General features: G+C 45.4%; 1 protein-coding gene across 1 annotated transcript in view; it reads left to right on the top strand.

The window, feature by feature from the left end:
* Positions 1-427: 427 nt before the first annotated feature.
* LOC309816125 (protein FAM170A-like) overlaps positions 428-19736 on the top strand; it is a gene marked incomplete at both ends in the record, with an annotated part of 121832 nt that continues 102523 nt past the window's right edge. Inside the window, 3 exons of the mRNA XM_082646792.1 lie at positions 428-497; positions 1610-1750; positions 2563-3252. Of these exons, the coding sequence (XP_082502918.1) occupies positions 428-497; positions 1610-1750; positions 2563-3252 (901 nt within the window). The remainder of the gene's footprint in view (positions 498-1609; positions 1751-2562; positions 3253-19736) is intronic.

Here is a 19736-nt window from a genome sequence, read left to right as displayed (position 1 = left end):
CAAAATGTTCATTTTATAATAGATATGGTATGATACAACTTATAATAGATATGGTATGAACCTTTCCCTTTCATGGGAAAGCTTCGGCTGGGAAACAGGAATTGTTCTTGAAAACGGGGCCTGTGCTATTGCAGTGACTGTGCTGAACCTAGGTCCACAGAATGCTCTGATGTCATCATTGAGGTCACAGAATCCTGCTGTGCGCCTGGCAACCTTGGAAACTGAACAGCCCTGGTGAGCACTAGGCAGTACTCCTGGTTCACTAAGTGGTACAAGTTTTTCAGCAATTTACGAGACTTGACTATTTTTGTTTGTATTGAATCATTTCAACGGATTGCCCAAGAGCCAAGAAGGGCCAACCTGTAGGGAAGAGGAAGAGTTGGACATCTCTTGAGGCATCTTCTAAGGGAGACATCTAGTTAGTACCATGAAACGGCGACAAAAGAGGAAACATCTGGAAAATGAAGAGTCCCAGGAAACTGCCGAGAACGGAGGAGGTATGTGGGGGGCAACTTGCTGGGGCACATGGGTTTCTGCCAAACTGAAGCTTCTCTAGGAAGCGGGGGACTGAGAACGTGTCACCTGTGAAGCAGGGAGCGAGAGACCTCGTCTCACTGATGCTGCCGTATCCATCTGGAGGGTCCCTGTGGTGTGAGATGGCACAGAACGGCCAGATGCCCCCTGGGAGATGGGAGGTCAGCTCCGCTGGTCTGGGGACTCTCTCCTGGGGCTGCCGGGCCTGGAGCTTTGTCGGACTCACAGCAGGCTGCATCCTGCTTGCACAGACCTAGAGGTGCAGCTTTTCTCAGTCCCCGATTTCTCTCTTATGCTCTTGGATCTTTCCCTGGGGACATGAGGTGGGGGATGTGAAGGATGCAAGGATGCTGAGAGAGACCCATGAGTTGCTTGGCCTCTTTTGCCAAAGTGGAAAGAGAAGCCCCATGAGTTGAAGGCCCTGTTGAAAAGTATCTTGACAAGTGGAATGCAGTTTGAAAGAAGATTGTTTGTCTAGGGTTGGTGTCATATTGAAAGCAAGGAGGTTTTATTCCTTCAACAGGAAGAATTGCCCAAAGGAGATCAAGGGAAAGGAAGGGATTTCCAGAGACTGAGACCACGTGGGCGGGGGTGAGAAATGTCCTCAGGGTCCTGCGGGGAGCTCTGAGAGCCACGGGCCACGGGGTGCCGGTGTGCATTAAATGTAGGCGAGTAGCTTGCCCTGGGCGGGGGTGGTCACCCCAGAGTTCCAGCGAGACGTCTCTGCCCCAGATTAGAGCCCAGTAGCTCCTTCCAGGCCCAGGACACTGGAGACTGTAGGGTTGGCCCTGGCAATGGAGGTCTAGACAGCAGGCAGATTTTCAGGCAGTGGCTGGGACAGGCTGGGGAAGGCAAGGACTGCCCCTAACCATTCAGAATATTTTTCTCTATGTTCCTGTGTGTGTGTGTGTGTGACTGTGTCTGTGTGTGTGTGTGTGTCGTAGTGCAGAGATGAGCAGGATGAACCACACTCTCAACTGTGTGTATTCACTGCACCTGAGACGTGTCACTCTCAGTAAATATTTGTGGACAGAGGACTGATGAACCCACCCTGAGCCTTTCATTCCTCCCTCAGGAATCTCGAAGTCACAAGAGGATCCCCCTCGGCTTGGATCCACTGTGGTGGCCCAAGGCTGCAGCCCAGGGGCAGGGGAGGTCTCCTCTGCCCCTAAACACTTCTCCTGTGCTTCTTCTCCACGCAAGCTCATCTACGCCGGTAAGGGCGCGGGGCTCCTCAGGTGAGGGGGTGCTTGGCTGTGAGGCAGGAGGCACACAGATCCCAGGGAGGCTGAGAGGAAACCCAGGGTCATCAGAGGTGATGAGGGCTCTGTGGAGGAGCCTGGGCAGGATAGCTGAGCTGTTACGAGGGCGTGGATCCCAGCTGAGTCAGGGGTGGGGGGCGGGTGTGAATCCTGGTACTACCATGGTGGGGAAGTCAAGGAGCAGGGGCCGGAAAGGTCTGGACTTGAGGTGGAGGGAAGAGGGACCAGATTAAGCATCTTCAGAGGAAAATGTAGGGTTTCTCTTTGCCTTTGCTTCCAGAGAAGGACATAGTTCTGCATCACAAACCTCCAGCCTGAGAGCAGCACCATCCAGCTCAGGTCCACACAGCTCACACACACATGCGCCCTCCAGGCACAGCCCTTCTCAGTGCACACAAGAACCCCAAGCACGTGATCCACAGTACTCTCCTCCTGCACCACCGCCCCATTCCACAAGGAATGCACAACCGGTATTCCCAAACTCACACTCCTCGTCATACACGCATCCATCCGCATCCCTGACATACCACAGTCCTCACCACTGTACTCCACACCCGTGTATACAGACACCGTTCCAGTATCCCCCAACACGCAGAAAAAAGCCCACAGATGACACCAGATACACCACTCCGTCCTACGGCCAACAGACACCAATCTCACGACATAGCTACGTCATGCAAATGTCCCTCTCTCGTCTACCACACCTGCTCCCTCAGCTTCTGGCATGGCCCATGCATGTTATTATGTTTTTAATTTCCTTTTTCAGGAATCCGGAGATCACATCGAGACACTGCCCAGCCTACCGCACCCCTAGCCCAGGTTCAGGAAAAAGGGGAGACCGCTCCCCCATCACACTGTGTCTCCTCCTCACCCTCTTCACCCTGTAAGAACAATCTGCACACAGACAAAGAGGAAAGGGGCATGAAAATATACTACATGCAGGTACAAGTGAACAAGGGTGTCGCTGTCTCCTGGAAGACAAAGAAACCCTTGGAGTTGCCTGAAAAGCAGCTGAGGATAGAAGAAGTGACCCTTCCTGAGGATGCATGCACAGTAGACACTTACCCCTCTGATGTGTCCACCGAAAACCTCCTGTCTGACAGTGAGCCCACTGGGGAGGAGAAAGAGTATGAGGAAAGGGCAGAGCCAGGCAGCCCATCAGGGTCACCTGCCGTCGAGGAGAGACCCAGGGCCAAGACACCGGACTGGATGGTGACGATGGAGACCGGCTTCAGGTGCATGGCCTGCTGCTGGGTCTTCCCCACCTTGGAGATCCTCCAGCAGCACGTGAAGGGCGGCGTCCTGCAGGGCTTCAGCTGCCGTGTCTTTCATCTCAACATGGCCCAGTGGATGGGCAATGTGGAATCCGAGAGCACACCTGAGGAGGAGGAGGAGGAGGAGGAGGAAGAGAAGCAAGAAGAAAAGGAGAATGAGGGAGAGCAGCCCACGGGGGAAGGCCCCAGCCCAAAGAGACCCCGCAGGCAGGGTCTTTTCTCTCCTTTGAGTTCCAAACAGCAACTGAGATTCATGGGACAGAAGATCCTGGAAGACGGTGTGGCCGTCCCTTGGAAGAGGTAAGGCTTGAGGCTGGCAGTCTTCTGAGCCTATGTCACGAGGGCCCAGAGGAGTCTAAGGGAAGGGGCCGCACACATGTGCTGGTTTACCTAATGGCTCTGCAGTTGCATCAAATGGGACACACCCAGCACTAACAAAGGCATTGACCTCTGTTGACGTAAACAAGAAGGTGGAGCCTTTTCCTAGGAGTTTTCTCAGGGTCTGCACGATGGACCTCAACTCTTAGAGGACGTACTGCCAGCAGCTCCTTCTCAGCAGAGAGAGCCAGGAGTGGTCTCAAGAGAGGACAGGGGCCCTTGCAGGACCAGAACTTTGAGGTCTGAGAGCCTTGGGCCTGAGCCGAGATCTCACCCTGACCACTGGACCGAGCCTTCTGTGACAAAGGGGAATATGAAAGAGAGTCACGTGGAAATGAGGTCCCCCGAGATATGGAAATGTTCCAGAACCTTCGTTGCGTGGTAGTTGATCTGGAGCCAAGCTCACTGTGGTGTGTGTGGCTCTGAGCATTAAGGCAATGCTGGAGGGTAACCCTGACCAGCAGAGCTTGGAGTGCTTCTTGTCTCTTCCTGTTCTACCTCAGTTGTTTTATCCCTTCCAGGGAGAAGAAAGCACCCTCGGGATAGTTGTTAGTAAACCAGGGTATATCCTCCCTCAAGGGGACCCAGCCTGCCCTTCATTCAAGATGCTCTGGAAATGGGAACTGACTCATGTTATCGAATTGGCTGAGGGAGCACAATTCCCATGTTGATTCCGTCAGACATGTTCATCAGACCTAGAGCTTTTCTCCTGATTCAAATCAAGTAGGGTATTAGTAGACTTCCCATTTATTTCAGCCCTAGAGATAGCACATGAGCAAATATAAAAAATCTCTGTGTATCAAAGCATTCTAATGAGCCCTTTCATTTTGCTGTTCATTGTGAAAAACACGCTCACTTTATCTCTGCCAATGAAGTGTTTCCACTTGACCAATGATGCCACACGATCCCATTAGCCTCACTGAATTTAGGGAGCCCATTATGATGACATAATTTCCCTCTCATTCCTGGCCTGCAGAGAAGAGCAGCTATAGAGCATTCCAAGACTGCTAACGCTCCCCTCACCAATACGTTTCTTAAACCTCTGGCAAAGCAAGTGTCCTCTGAGCCCTCCCAGGGCACATACGGGGTTTGGGTGAGCAGATCTTATGTGATAAATCCACTCCAGTGGTCTGGCATTCCTATGCCTTTGTAAACCTTCTACAGTGGTGGTTCTCAGCTGGGGACACTTTTGGTCCCCCCTCCCAGGAAATATGTGGCAGTGTCTTGAGAATTTTTTTTTTTTCTTTTGTGGTACACGGGCCTCTCACTGTTGTGGCCTCTCCTGTTGTGGAGCACAAGCTGTGGACGCACAGGCTCAGTGGCCGTGGCTCACGGGCCTAGCTGCTCCACGGCATGTGGGATCTTCCCAGGCCCTGGCACGGACCCATGTCCCCTGCATCGGCAGGCGGACTCTCAACCACTGTGCCACCAGGGATGCCCCTTGAGACTTTTTTCTTTAAGGAGCTGTGTTATGAATGAGCCCCACGTGGCTGGTGCACACGGATGTATCAAGGCACTTTTTTTTTTTTTTTTGGTACGCGGGCCTCTCACTGTTGTGGTCTCTCCCGTTGCGGAGCACAGGCTCCGGACGCGCAGGCTCAGTGGCCTTGGCTCACGGGCCCAGCTGCCCCGCGGCATGTGGGATCTTCCCGGACCGGGGCACAAACCCGTGTCCCCTGCATCGGCAGGCGGACTCTCCATCACTGCGCCACCAGGGAAGCCCTCAAGGCACTTTTGATTGTTACAACTAGGGTGGCAGGGAAGAGTATGTGCCACTGGCCCATCTTACATTGCACAGGACAGCTCCCAACAACAAAGAGCTATCCAGTTCAAAATGTCAGTCATACCAACGTCAAGAAATTTTGCTACAACATACTTAGAAAGTCCTGGCATTTTGACTTTAGCATACGCTCACTTTGGGTACAGGTTTCAGTCATTTGAGCAAACTGTTGAAGGCATTCCCAGGTAGCCAAGCTAACACGCTGAGTCTGGAATGGGTGTTGAATGCACTCGTATCAACAAATCCAGCCTAACCCAATATTACATTACTCCCACCTGCTTCAATACCTACAAAATCCACACACATTATTTCTCAGGTTTCTATTGATATAAATTATAAAATTCCTTATTTTAGCAGATAGTGTCTCCTCATGGTCATCCTTTATACCCGGTGGGTACCCACCCCTTCCCTGCTCCCGTCCCCATTTCAAGGACTCTAGTCTGATTACTAGGTCTGGAAAAACGAGAGGTAGTGGAGGCAAGTCTTGAGGATCCACAGACCCCTGCAAGGAAACTATCTCAGAGTAGAGGCAGACTTCCTTCTAATAGCACAGCAGGCTCAACTAAGAGGTCACAGGTCAGAGGTCACAGGCCTCAGCTTTGTTGGAATCTGCCCATGTATTTCCACCTCAAATTTCCAGGATTCTACTCCTTCCCACTGATGCCCTAGGACATAAGAGAATCTACAAGGTTGTGAATCAATGTGTTGTCATTCAGCCACTGACTGAATTTGACTTTGGATCCACTTAAAAAAATAAATAAATAAAAAGGAAGGAAAGAAAGATAGAAATGCTGATTATAACAAGTCCCCCAAAGTGTTGCTATGTAGCCAAGCTCAAAGCTAAGACAGAAAATCCCCAACGCTAAAAAGAGATTTCGAGCTCAAGCTATCAACTGGGAGTTGAAACTGAAGGCCCTACAAAGGCCAATGGAACTGGATACAAAGCTAAAGATTTAGTCTTTAGCATAGGTGGGAGTCAAGGTTAGAGGAAGCCATGCACTGGGAGTGAGTTGTGAACTACTCAACACTAAGAATGGAAGAGCAGCTCTTTCATTGAATGTGAAGAAAGAAACAGGTAGTCCCTAGTTGCTACCACTGTCTTTGAACCAAACTAAAGAACAAGGTCAACCAGAAGGGCAGATATGAGAATCAAAAAGGAAACCTCTCTGGAATCCTCACTGAACCAAGTCTAAGTTCTGCTCTACTTGTGGTCTTTCACTTACAGAGACAAACCTTTTGGGCTTACAACAGGGATCAACAGACTTTTTCTCTCAAGGGCCAGAAAGTAAATATTTTAGGTTTTGTGGGCCATCAGTGCTCGTCACAACCACTGAACACTGTCAGCACAATGGGAAACACTCAAAGATGGTAAATAAATGGATGGGCCAATAAAGAGCTTTTATGTTCCAATAAAGCTTTAAAGGCAATGAGCCAGGTTGGGCTCACAGGAGGTAGTTTTCCAGCCCTTGACTTAACTCACTAAACTACAAATTACCTTGAGAGTTGGTGGTTTGATAGCTACCAAACCAAACCAAACAAGAAAGCCCTAGGATTTCTGACATCTAATGCAATGCAATTTGAGGTAGCATGGACTTCACATACACATGTGAAGGTGTGGTCTAGGAAACCAATCTTGGAAACCTGCCTCTCACATTAAATACATCTTTTGCTGAGTAAAGCCCTTTAACCAAGTAAGTGTTAAACATCAGTGAAATGACTAAGAAGTAGGAAATGGTATGCAAACCTCCTCCTTAACAACTTGTTCCCATCAGTCGAGGTTTCTTCCCTATGCACATTTTTCCTTAGGGAATCGTTGATAAATTTTACCTCTAAAACTTACCTATTTCCACTCTCTATCTTCAGGATTTGCCCAATCACTGTTACTTTGTAAACAATTTAAAAAAGTTTTTTGGGGGGTAAATTCCTTTTTTCCCACAGCTAATGGTTCTCTGTGTCATAGTGTCTGGAACGACCCAGCTACTTCTCCAGTCAGACCAAGCACTTGAAAGGACAAGCCGGTACCCCGAGCTATCCATCCATTCACCCAGTAAGGAAGCCTGATGAGGAGAACTAGGATGTGTAAATTTCTACTGTTGGAATTAAAACAGAATATTCTGGGCTGCATGGATTTATCCTAAACTTCAAATGCATTAATTATAAATATACCGTTACACTGACTACTATTCTGTATCTTTGAATAACCATATACATTTTTTCTTTTTATAACTGATTTCTAGAGGTCTATTCCTTAATTTTGGCCATATATATGTATACCTCATGATGATAGGATTTCTCACTGTGAGGGATTAATATGTTCTTAGTAATTTTTAATATTATATTTTACATTATTTTACTACCTATGTTACTATAAAAATAACAGTATTTTACTGGAAAATTGATGCTCAATGAAAAATTTAAAATATGGAAGTTACATGTGGAAAAAATCCCTGAAAATCTTGCCACTGTTTACATAAGGGTGAATATCCCTTTACAGATGACAGGATGCATTAACACACACACATACGTGTTTGATTAAGGTATGTGATGTACCTACCTAAAATACATTAAACTGTTACATGCTTCTGTCATTAAGTTTAAGCCATCATTTTAACAGACCTGTTATTACGTAACTATCTTAAAATATAAAGACATTCCTATTGAATATTTCACTTTTACAAAATTTAGTAACATTGACATGCTACTCACCTTTTCTATTTGAATTTCCTAATTATAAGGTCCTATTCTGTGATTTCTATATCAAAGGGACGCACGTTCTATGTTTTGATATGTACTCAGCAACTTCACTTTGAAAATCAATTTTTCAATCCACCGCTAGGAAAAAGTGTGCAAGTCAGTCGTTGAATAAATATGTTTGATGAAATTACCAAATTTCAACAAATAATTTTTTTCTTTTTATCTCAGGCCAGAGAGGAGTAAGGAGATGGAGAACTTGACAAAAGTAATCTACTTCAAACAGCCTCTTTTCTCTACTTAAGAAGTCTTGATGAAAGTAATGCTAAAACCCTTGGGAGACAATCACATCAAAACCTAGACGGAAATGTGGTGAATAAGAAACCAACGATCAGTTCATTTACTAAGAAATGTTTGTCCTCTGTCACTGTCATTAGTAACTCTTTCTGACACTTAAACCTCTGCCTTGACATTCTTGAAAAAAGGGTCAACAGTATGTTTTCTGTATTGCAAGATGAACAATCCATTTTCAGTAAGTCTATACTGTCACAAAAGATAACTACATTTGTACTGTATAAGATTCACAGAATATTAGATAGACAAAGTCCAAGATAAGATCCAACTTGAAGTGAGGCTGGGGGGAGACAAATGGAGCTCATCGTAACAGGACGATGCCACATTAATATTACAAATTGCAATACTGAGTGGTTTCTAACACTTCAAATTTTTGTCTCCCTGAATTACTTTTAAGGCCAGATTTAGGTTAACTGCTCTGAATACAAATTTTTATGAAATTTTGGAGGGGATTGCAACATAATTTTCAAAAAGTTTTTCCTCATTCATTAACTGAACAAATATCGAGCACCTACAAAGTAGCTGACAATGTTCAGACTGTAGATTCAGAACAAACGTCGCTGCATTCGTGGAATTTACGTTGTAATGGGCATACATTTTGGCATGTTCATCATACTTTTGTACAAGGCCTGCTAAAACTCACACTAAGGCTTCTCCCCTAATATTTAATAGAGGTCAAGGTTCAAACTTACTACACCATTTACCAGAGTTCTCTGCCGTGTGGCCTCCTGACTACTGGGACATGTTGAGCTATGGCTGAAACACCGACTTTAATGAAAGAAATGATTTTTTTTTTCTTTTGAACTTGATGACTGGAAGAATTCACATGACACCTGAGTTGTTTTTGTTTTTCTTTTAATCATTTTATGGAACTTTCTTCGTGTGTGGGCTCTCTGATGGTCTTACCACTCCTATCACTTTTATAGGATTTATCAGCAGCATGGATTCTGTGATGAACTGTTAGACTGGAGCGTCAACTGAAGCTCTTACCACAGGTCTCACACTTGTAAGGCTTCTCCCCTGTGTGCACTCTTTGATGAGACTGTAGCTGTGAAGGCCGACTGAAGACCTTACTGCATCTGTCACATCTGTACGGCTTCTCTCCAGTGTGGACGCTTTGATGAAGCTGAAGACTTGAGGCCTGAATGAAGTGCTTCCCACACTCCCCACACTTATATGGTTTCTCTCCTGTGTGGACCCTCTGATGCATGTCGAGGTTCAGGCTCCACTTGAAGCCCTTCCCACACTCCTCACATTTGTATGGCTTTTCTCCAGTGTGGACTTTTTGATGGGCTTGAAGGTGTGAACTCCGACCAAAGCTCTTCCCACACTCTTCACATTTGAATGGTTTTTCTCTGCTGTGGACTCTCTCATGGGCCAGAAGATTTGAGGTCTGCCTGAAGACTTTCCCACACTCCTCACAATTATACGGTTTCTCTCTGGTGTGGATTCTGCAATGAATTTTAAGATCTGCTCTACGACTGAATCCCTTCCCACACTCTTCACATTTGTATGGTTTCTCACCGGTATGGATCAGCTGGTGGATCTGAAGTCGTGAACTCTGATTGAAGCCCTGCCCACACTCCTCACACTTGTAAGGTTTCTCTACACTGTGGGCCTTCTGATGGATTTGAAGATATGAACTCTGACGGAAGCCCTTCCCACATACCTCACATTTATAGGGCTTCTCCCCTGTGTGGACAACCAGATGAACTTGATAATGGGAGTTCCTCCTGAAGCTCTTCCCACACTCCTTACAGTTGTATGGTTTCTCTCCTGTATGGACTCTTTGATGTGCCTGAAGGTTTGAACTCAGAGTAAAGCCTTTACCACACACATTACGTATGTATGATTTCTCTCCAGTGTGGACTCCCTGATGGGCCTGAAGACTTGAAGGCCGACTAAAGCCTTTCCCACATTCCTCACATTTGTAGGGTTTTTCTCCTGTGTGGACCCTCTGATGAATGTATAGATTTGAGCTACAAATGAAGCCCTTCCCACACTCCTCACATTTGTACGGTTTCTCTCCCGTATGGACTCTCTGATGGGACTGAAGGTGTGAATTCCGACTGAAGCTCTTATCACATGTGTCACATTTGAATGCTTTCTCCCCAGTGTGGACTCTCTGATGGTCCTGAAGGTGAGAGGCCTGACTGAAGGCCCTCCCACACTCCTCACAATTATAAGGTTTCTCTCCCGTGTGGACTTTACAATGAATAGTTAAGTGCTGACCTACGACTGAAGCCTTTCCCACATTCCCCACATTTGAATGGTTTCTCTACAGTGTGGACTTTCTGAGGAGTCTGCAGCTGGGAGCTCTGACTGAACTCCTTGCCACACTCATCACACTCACTGTGTTCTCCTCCCACGTGAACTCTCTGATGAATATGAAGAACCGAGCTGTAACGGAAGCCTTTTCCACACTCACTGCACGTATGAGACTTCTCTTTTGAGTGTAATTGCTGGTGAAGATCAAAGGTGGAGAGATCGGTGAAGGTTTCTTTACATTCATTACACTGGTAAGGTTTTTGTCCCGTGTGAATCATAGTATTCTGATCCAGTGTTGAAACCCTCGTGCTATCTTTTCTATAATCACTGTAGCCGTAAGGTTTTTGACCCTTGTGTACTCCATGAGCATCAAGGTGATGTGAAATCCAACTGATGGTGTCAACATCCTCTTTACACTGACACAGTTTATTTTTCATGGAAATTTGCTGGTGTCTATTCTGATAATTCTGTGACTCAGCCAATGAAGTTTTCCTCCAAGAATCCTGGGCTCTCAAAGTTGCAAACCTTGGATTTCCAGGACTACTGGGATCACCTGCTTTATCATTTAATATACGGTTCTCATCTTCAGAAATTTGAATAGAGTCCTGCCCCAATCTGGCAGGGGGAATCACCTTGTTTGTGGAACTGACAACTATTTATCATGGAGTCTTGGCATCTGGTTAAGTCATTTGCAATTTGTTGCCAGATTTGCCAGCAGGAAAGCTCTTCACGTGATCCTCTGTCTTGAACGGCCCTCAACTCACTTTGATTGTTTTCTTCTAGAGGGACAGAGAATTCAGAGATGTGGACACGTGAAAGCTTTGTTCAAAGATTCAAGATTTTACACTTAAGACACAGTATGGGACTTTAATGAACCTCAGGATGGTTCAGCTTATCTTTCGCACGACAAATGAAGTTCTCTGGTTTATATACTAACAGAAACCAAGAGATGGTCTGTTAAACTCCCAAATACTTAGCACTAATGAAACCCATTTAAAACCAAATGACTACTCTGACATACTATTTCAATCATCTTTCAAAAATTACATGTCATTCCTACCATAACACAGTACCAATAAAGACAAGCATTTTGCTGTGCTCACAGCTTTAACAGTGCCTAGCAGTTAGTCAGGGCTCAAGAAATGCATGCACAGGTGAACTCAGTTTGATTTCTAGGATTCTCTACAATTCTGAATCCCAGGTTAAGTTTGAACCAAGTCAGAGAAGCGAAACAGCTTTTACAAGTCAGGTATCAGATACAGGAAAAGGACTGGAAAGTACAGTTTGGCTTAAGTTGAAAGGCTGCACCCGAGGCGGCAGCACACCAAGGGGGTTAGTGCTGAGGAGGATATGAAAGGGGCTAAAAACCGGGACTGCCCCGGTGGCACAGTGGTTAATAATCTGCCTGCCAGTGCAGGGGAAACAGGTTCGAGCCCTGGTCCGGGAAGATCCCACATGCCGCAGAGCAACTAAGCCCGTGAGCCACAACTACTGAGCCCACGTGCCACAACTACTGAAGCCCGCATTCCTAGAGACCGTGCTCTGAAACAAGAGAAGCCACTGCAATGAGAAGCCTGCGCACCACAACGAAGAGCTGCTCCCACTCACCACAACGAGAGAAAAGCCCATATGCAGCAACCAAGACCCAATGCAACCAACAATTAATTAATTTTAAAAAAGGGTCTAAGAATCAGTGGGGTTAAAAAAAAGCATGAAGACCTATGCACTGGATCCTTCTCAGGCATTTGTGCTGCCTAATATGTTCCTCCACTCCCCCTGCCAAGCAGGAGTCAAAATGTAGAGGCTAGGGAAGAATGCTGTCTCTTTAAAAACAGCATGGAAAATTTTTGGACACAGATACATTGGTCTTTAACAAGAATGAGTTCCAAAGTGAAGAATGGGCTTTATGAGTGAGCTGGGAATAAATTCCATAGCCTGTGATAAGTATTGAGAAGAAACAGACTAGAAACTATTAAAGAATGATCAAAGCACTCAAGGTGACATTATCTAAAATGCCTTCTACAAGATACATACAAATGCACACACACACACACACAAAATGTTTGTACAGCTAACAAAGATCGATTTCTTATTAGTGAGGTGGGCTTTGGAGGAGGCAAATGGGACGCAGCGGGGCAAATCTTTTAAGGGAAAGGCTAACTCACCAGCTGGCTGTTTTCTGAGACCTGCTCTCCCCTGGTATAAGGGATAAGGAAATAGAAATTTCTTTCCTTCTATGGGAGGGTTACCTAAGAAGTAGACATAAGAATCCTCATTCACAACAGTATTTCCTCCCCAAATGAATTTGCTCTGCTACTGAGAGCTCAAGGAAAGTCACAGGGAAAGCATTTTACTCAGTTTGGTTATAATTACAGGTTCTGTACATATTTTTTGTGCAAGTTGATGAGGGCCAACTTGTACAGAAAGGCAAACACACACATACACACATCATGGGCACCTGAGAAGTTAGAATTAGGCTAGGAATTCATTTGAAGACAAAAAAACATTTAGCAATATCCCTTATTCACTCGGATTTGTTCACCGCCTACTAGCTATTTTCATGGAAGGCTAATTTCTCTATCCATTAACTCATTCGTTTATTCAAGAAATATTTAAGAGTTCCTGTCATGTACCAAGACTATGCTAAGCACTGAGGCTAGTGAGCAATAAACATATAACAGACCGAATTCCTCCTGCACTCCTGGATTACCCTCCAGTGGAAGAAAGAGGTGAGAAACAGGTGAACAAAATGTACATGAGTGAAACGCTTAGAGACAAAACAAGGCAGGGCAGAGAGAGTAAGAAAGAGAGGACTGTATTTTCCATAGGGTGGTCAGAGGACAGCCACCTCCTCATCTTTAAGGCGACTGACTGAAAGAAGTAGAGGCCTAAAAGATTACAGGTGAAAGAGCATTCCAGGCAGAGAGAAGGACCAGGAAAAGGCTCTGTGGCAGAAGCATCCTTTGCAGGTCTGGAAAAGATAGGGTAAGAGGGAGGAGAGGTGGTGTATTCAGGGAGGTGGTGGAGAACGAACAGCAGCCCACAGAAGGCTCTAGAAGCCACTTTAAGTGGTTTTTATTCTAAGTAAAAGAAGCCACAAGAGAATTCTGAAACAAGAACATAACCTGACTTAAAGTTACAAAAGATCACTTTGCCACCTAAAGAACAAACTGTGGGAGGAGAAGGGTGGCAACAGGTGACCAGTACAAAGACTATGCAATAATCCTGGAAAGAGATTTCCAACTGGGACCAGGTGATGGACAGCACAGGGCTGGTGAGAAGCAAAACAGATAGAGAGCTAACCACAGGAACTCACGGCTGCTTGGTTCTCACCTAAATTTCTATCTGGGTTGCTGAATTCATCAACCAAAGCCTCTCTTCTCTTTCTATATGTTTTGTATCTCGTTTGAAGAATGAGAACATGCAAAGTCACAAGTTAACATGAACGGGCTAGAGCGAAAGTTTACTAGAAATTTGAGTTCCAACTGCATATTCAAGGTATTGAAAGCTGTGTTTTTCAAACTTTGTATCACGACCCACTGAAGAAACAGCATTTATTTCACAACCTAGATACACAGGTAGAAAAGTATACATTACTAAAACGAAGCTTGAATGACCTATATCTAACCAATGTCTCTTTTCATGAAATCTGTTCCCACTGGCTCTCACACCACTCATGCCATCGCCCAGAGTTTCTGCTGCAATGTGTTGTACTCTTCCTAAGAAACTCTGATATTTTCTATACTATTTTATTTCATTAAAAAGTCACACGTAGGGCTCAGTAAATTGGCTTTATGATCCACTAATGGCAGGGAGGGAAATCTGAAGAAGAATACACAAGGTACAGCAAGATACTGCCGATTTACAGTTCTTTTACAAAATAATTGAAAAGGACCTGAAACACACTGTTTGGAAAGACCAGAGACATCCTCTCGTGTCCCACAGGAATTGCAAAAGTCTGGTCCCCAAACTCAGGGAACCACCTCAAGAGGCCCAAAGCCTTGAAACACCAAGGTCACAAAGACACTCGCAGAGAAAGGCTGTCCTCACCCACTGAGACCAGGTTCCCGAAGTGTTCCACCATCACATCCTGGTACAGCTTCCTCTGGGCCGAGTCCAGCAGCCCCAGCTCCTCCTCTGTGAAGGCCACGGCCACGTCCTTGAAGGTCACCGCCTCCTACGACAAACAACACCACCTCAATCTTATACCCAGTGGCCAGTGGAAGAGGGGCAGCCCCGAGGAGACGAGGAGGATGGGAAGTTGCTCCGGCTCCTGTGAGGTGTGCAGACTTCCCAGCACCCCCTCCTTCCATCCTGCCAATGCCACACACTGACTTTCCTCAGCCTCACTGGACGTGCAGCTATGAAAGAGAAAGCTTTGTGTGTTTACCTGGGGCTCTCAGACAACTCATAAGTAAACTCCCTAGAATTCTAACCACTGGATCCTGAACTAAAAAGCTTTCACTGTTTAATTATTATTGCCAAGTGCCCCAGAAACAGTTACCAATTTAGTCCTGGCAGTATTTGATGGCACCTGCTTTCTCACTGAGGTGGGAACCAGCTGAGAAGGAGTGTTATATGTGGAAACTAACCAAAAGGCCATGCCAGGTCTCTGAATGAAAACTCTCTCTTTCCCCGTTTCTGTCTTTCGCTTGAATGCAATACTCTGACTCCAGACCCTTGGTTTTCTGGGTGAGTCTGAGTTGGTTCCTCCTTTTTTCACAACCCCGATTCTTTATATTTAAAACAAAGATGAAACCAAGCACCTCTTTATACAATTGTTCTGAGCTGTCTATGCAGTGACAAGTGCTTTAAGTACCACTGGACTTTTTAAACTAAGGTCATGCATTACTCTGATTAGAAAAAAATATAAGATGGAAAAAGAAACAAATCGGTAAATAAAATACACAAAGGGTCTGACTCAAGCATGGGGAAGACTGAATCTAACTCTGGTCGTGAGAAAACTTCTAACAATACCTGATTTTTTCTGCGTGAAGCAGCAGTTTGATCCTGCTGTGCTCTGCCGTATTTGGATATTCTACCAAAAAACATCCAAGGCACCACATGTAAAACATACCTCTTAAATTCTGAATACCTAAACCTACTATGTTAAGGGCAAAAAGGGGCAATATTCTTCAGAACAGATATTTTGAGAAAAAGGTTAAATCAGGAACACTGTCACTGTAGTGCTCCTAAAACAGGAGAAGTCTTTAAACTAAATGTCTGTGCATAAAGAATAGTTTAAAGAATAGGTGCAGGGCTCCCCTGGTGGCGCAGTGGTTGAGAGTCCGCCTGCCGATGCAGGGGACACGGGTTCGTGCCCCGGTCCGGGAAGATCCCACATGCCGCGGAGCAGCTGGGCCCGTGAGCCATGGCCGCTGAGCCTGCGCGTCCGGAGCCTGTGCCCCGCAACGGGAGAGGCCACAACAGTGAGAGGCCCGCATACCAGAAAAAAAAAAAAAATAGGTGCATAAGTTTGCAGGAACATGATAAAGCAATTAAAAGTGAATGTTAGCTAGTATTAAATGAAAAAAACAATTTAAAACTGTATCTATGTTATAAATACAAATACACATCCATGAATACATATGATGAAGAGATTACAGAAATATAAAAGCAGCTAATTTGTAAGCAGGTAAGCAGTAGACTGGAAGATGTCCTTCATTTCCCTTAATTTTTCTTTTACTTGTAAAATAAAAAAAAATGATGAAATAAAACAAAAATTAAAACCGAAACCAATTAAATTTAACAGGAATTTTAAAAAAAGCACACATGGCACACTCAAGTCCTCATATGCTTAGACTCTCCTTGAAAGAGAAAACCCATATGGAACTATACCCAATATTTCGTAATAACCTATAAGGGAAAAGAATCTGAAAATATATGTATATATATGTATAACTGAATCACTTTGCTGTACACCTGAAATTAATACATTGTAAATCAACTATACTCCAATCAAAAAAAAAAAAGAAAAAGAAAAAAAAGAGGAAAACCTGTGTCCAACCTGAGTACAAAAATGGCGTTTTTAACAGCAAGAAAGGCAAGCTCTACTCACCTGGAATGTGCTCATGTTCTCTCTCCTTCTGGGGCAGTGCAGAGTCCTAGCAAGACAGACAGGGAAAGAAGAAGTCAAACTGGAAACTGGTTTAAAGAAAAAGAAGTCACTAACCCACGTGGTGCTCATTGTGAATTACCAAGGCTCCCAGTCCTCGGGGTGGCTACAGCTGATTATGCTTGATGAGCAGAGCCCCACGCAGATACCAGATGCCCCCGTGAACCCCCTCAGTGGCTGTGTGAGGAATGACCTGCCCAGCCATACACAGTGGCCCCCTCACAGTGTGCCTGCGGCTTCCACAGGGGTCATTCTTATGCTGGGTATGGGGTAAACAGAGACCATGTAAGTCAGAGTAGGTTTTGGAGTCAATATGCATGGGCTCTGATCAGGCTACGCCATTCACTAGCAGTGTCACCCTGGGCAAATTATTCACATCTCTTCGCCTCAGTTCTGTCTTCTGCCAGTAGGGGAGAACACGGGCATCCACCTCGTGAGATCGTCATAAGGTAGGAAGCTCTGAGAACACCACTGTCAGGGTTTCTTATTTCTTAGCAACTGCGGTAAAGCAGATGATATTTTAGTTAGAAATTATCCTTAGAGATGTGATTTCTACCAACAGAAGACTGTCAGACATGTGGAGGTCGTACGTTGTTGCCCTGTTATGTGAGAGTCTTTATAGACTTCTGAAAATCTCTGCTTGTCTTCCTAAAGATTTTGTGACTGCAACAATAATATTTAAATTGACATGGACAACTTTTTACAAAAGGTATAAAAATACGTTGTTTCTTTTTAAACAGGAAGTACCCTTTTGACAATTATGCACAGAGGTAAAGAGAACTAATAAAAGCCAGGATTCTGCAACAACAATAAAAAATAGTTTGACAGTCCATACCTAATTCAAATGAAAAAAAGACAGGAATCTGAATTGTAATTATATCATTATAAATATAGGAACGTTTAAGAAATAAATGGGAGACTTCCCTGGTGGTGCAGTGGATAAGACGCCACATTCCCAATGCAGGGGGCCCGGGTTCGATCTAGTACAAAAGATGGCAATGATTCCACTCCCCAAAGCTTGGGAGAGAGATATCTTCACAACTTCTAACGACCTCCATTTTGACTCTACACTTGCTAGCTGTCTTCTGCTCAATTCAGGATTCTGAAAGGGGCCCTGACAGTTGACAATAATTAGTGGGGGAATAAAATCATTGGACTAAGTAGGCCTTTGGTGAAGCCAGCTCAGTTTTATCTGTGACATCCAGCAGGGTCAATTTCCTCGGCCTCAGTTTCCAGAAAAGACCCTCTCTTGAGCTTCTCGAATTTTCACGTGCATGTGAATTACTGCGGGATCTTGTTGGAATGCAGCCTCCTGGACCCCCTACGCAGAAATTATAAATCAGAAGGTCTCGAATGGGGCTCAAGGCTGGGCATTTCTATCCAAGTGATGCCAATGCCGCTGGTTTGTGGAACACAATTTGAGTAGCACTGCAGTGTAACATCAGTCCCACAAAAAACAGCCTCCACTACACAGAAACATACACAAAGAGTAACCAGACAAAAAGGCACTGAAACATTAACAACTGTTATCTTTACATCCTAAAGTTACAGATAATTAAAATTGTTCTTTATGTATATATCTGCATTTTTCCATAATGATTATGCTACTTCTATGATATACATATTATTTGAAATAAAATAAATGACCCAGTTGAGAAAAATATCTTAAACACTCATAAAATAGCCTAAACCTTGCTCTCAAGGTCCCCACAATTAAGTCCCAACCTCCTTTCATGATATGATTCTAGCCAGTACCCTATGCTCAAAGAGAATATACCAAAGGGATTAGCAAACTCAGCTGCTGGACTCAAACTGCCTGGGTCCCAACCCCAGCTCTGCCTCCTACCATCTGGGTGAGGATGGGCCAACAGGGTTGTGTTCCCTGCCTTAAAGTAGAGAAAACAGCAGTACCAATTCAGAGCCACCGCCTGATGGAAATGTGTTCATTTGCATAAAGCTTTTAGAATGGAAATTAGTGACCAAGGCTCAGTTATCATCCTTACCCATGTCTCATACGTTCTACAATTTATAGGAATATCTTAAGTAGAAGAATGCCAAGTCCTACTCACGTGGGGCTCTGCTGCCTCTTCCTCCGTGCAGTGCTTTTTGAGAAGCCAGGGCTGGGGAAGGAAAGGAGACTGTGAAATACCAGGGCTGTGTTTCCATCCCCACTAATTCATACCGCACCCCCTTCCGCCCCCGTACCAGCTAGAAGTCCTCTCCTTCCAAAACAGGCCAGGAGTCCAGGACAATTCAGCTTCCTGGGCTCACAGAATCCCGCTGCGAAATGGGTGCCTCCCGAATTAGCGTAGTATTAATACCAACAATGTATCAGGCAGTTGTAGACCTTTTACTTGTGCTATCTCGTTTCTCCTCACAACACTATATTAACAAGGCATTCCTTTTTCCCCCCTTTTACCGAACAGCAACGGAGGCACAGAGGAGTTAAGCAACTCACCCAGTGTGACGCCGTATGAAGCGGTAGGGCTAGCTCATAGGTGGGGGACGGGGTCAGGTTAGGGGTGAAGAAAACCGGGGAGACCCTCAAACCCCAGGAGGCACGACCTGAGCCCACCCCATCCCGGCTACGTTACCAAACGCAAAGAAGCTCCGCCCGCGGGACGTACATCACCACTCCAGGCCCTCAAACCTCCGCTTTTAGCCGCTCCTCCTCTTTCTCCCCAAATGAAAGGTCTGCAAAGGGGAAGCTTGAATGGGTCGTGAAGAGCGGACCTGAAACACCGTCACCAGGCAGAACATGGCTGCTACGTGTCCTCCTGGGGCGGAAGTGCCTGCGACTAACCCGGAACTCCTGGACCATATTTCCCAGAATTCCGCGGGTAAACCTTTACAGCGAGGCGTTACTGTAGCTGCAGTATATGGGGCTACACGAGTTTACGAGCTCTGGACTACATGTCCCAGAATGCAAGGGTGGGTGCGGGGGTGTCTACCGGCACGAGCTCTGGACTACATGTTTTCACTCTGGTTTTCACTTTCCGGAATCCCTGAGAAGGTCTCAGGCCGTCTTGCCGTTCTACTGTGTAGGCCTCAGAAGAGTGTAGATTCTGTTCATTGAAAGG

The sequence above is a fragment of the Mesoplodon mirus genome (assembly GCF_964341445.2).
Source record: "Mesoplodon mirus genome assembly, contig: SUPER_14_unloc_1, whole genome shotgun sequence".
In the NCBI taxonomy this organism is placed as follows: Eukaryota; Metazoa; Chordata; class Mammalia; order Artiodactyla; family Ziphiidae; genus Mesoplodon; species Mesoplodon mirus.
The sequence above is the reverse complement of the archived record's forward strand: the minus strand, read 5'-3'. Positions and strand labels throughout refer to the sequence as shown.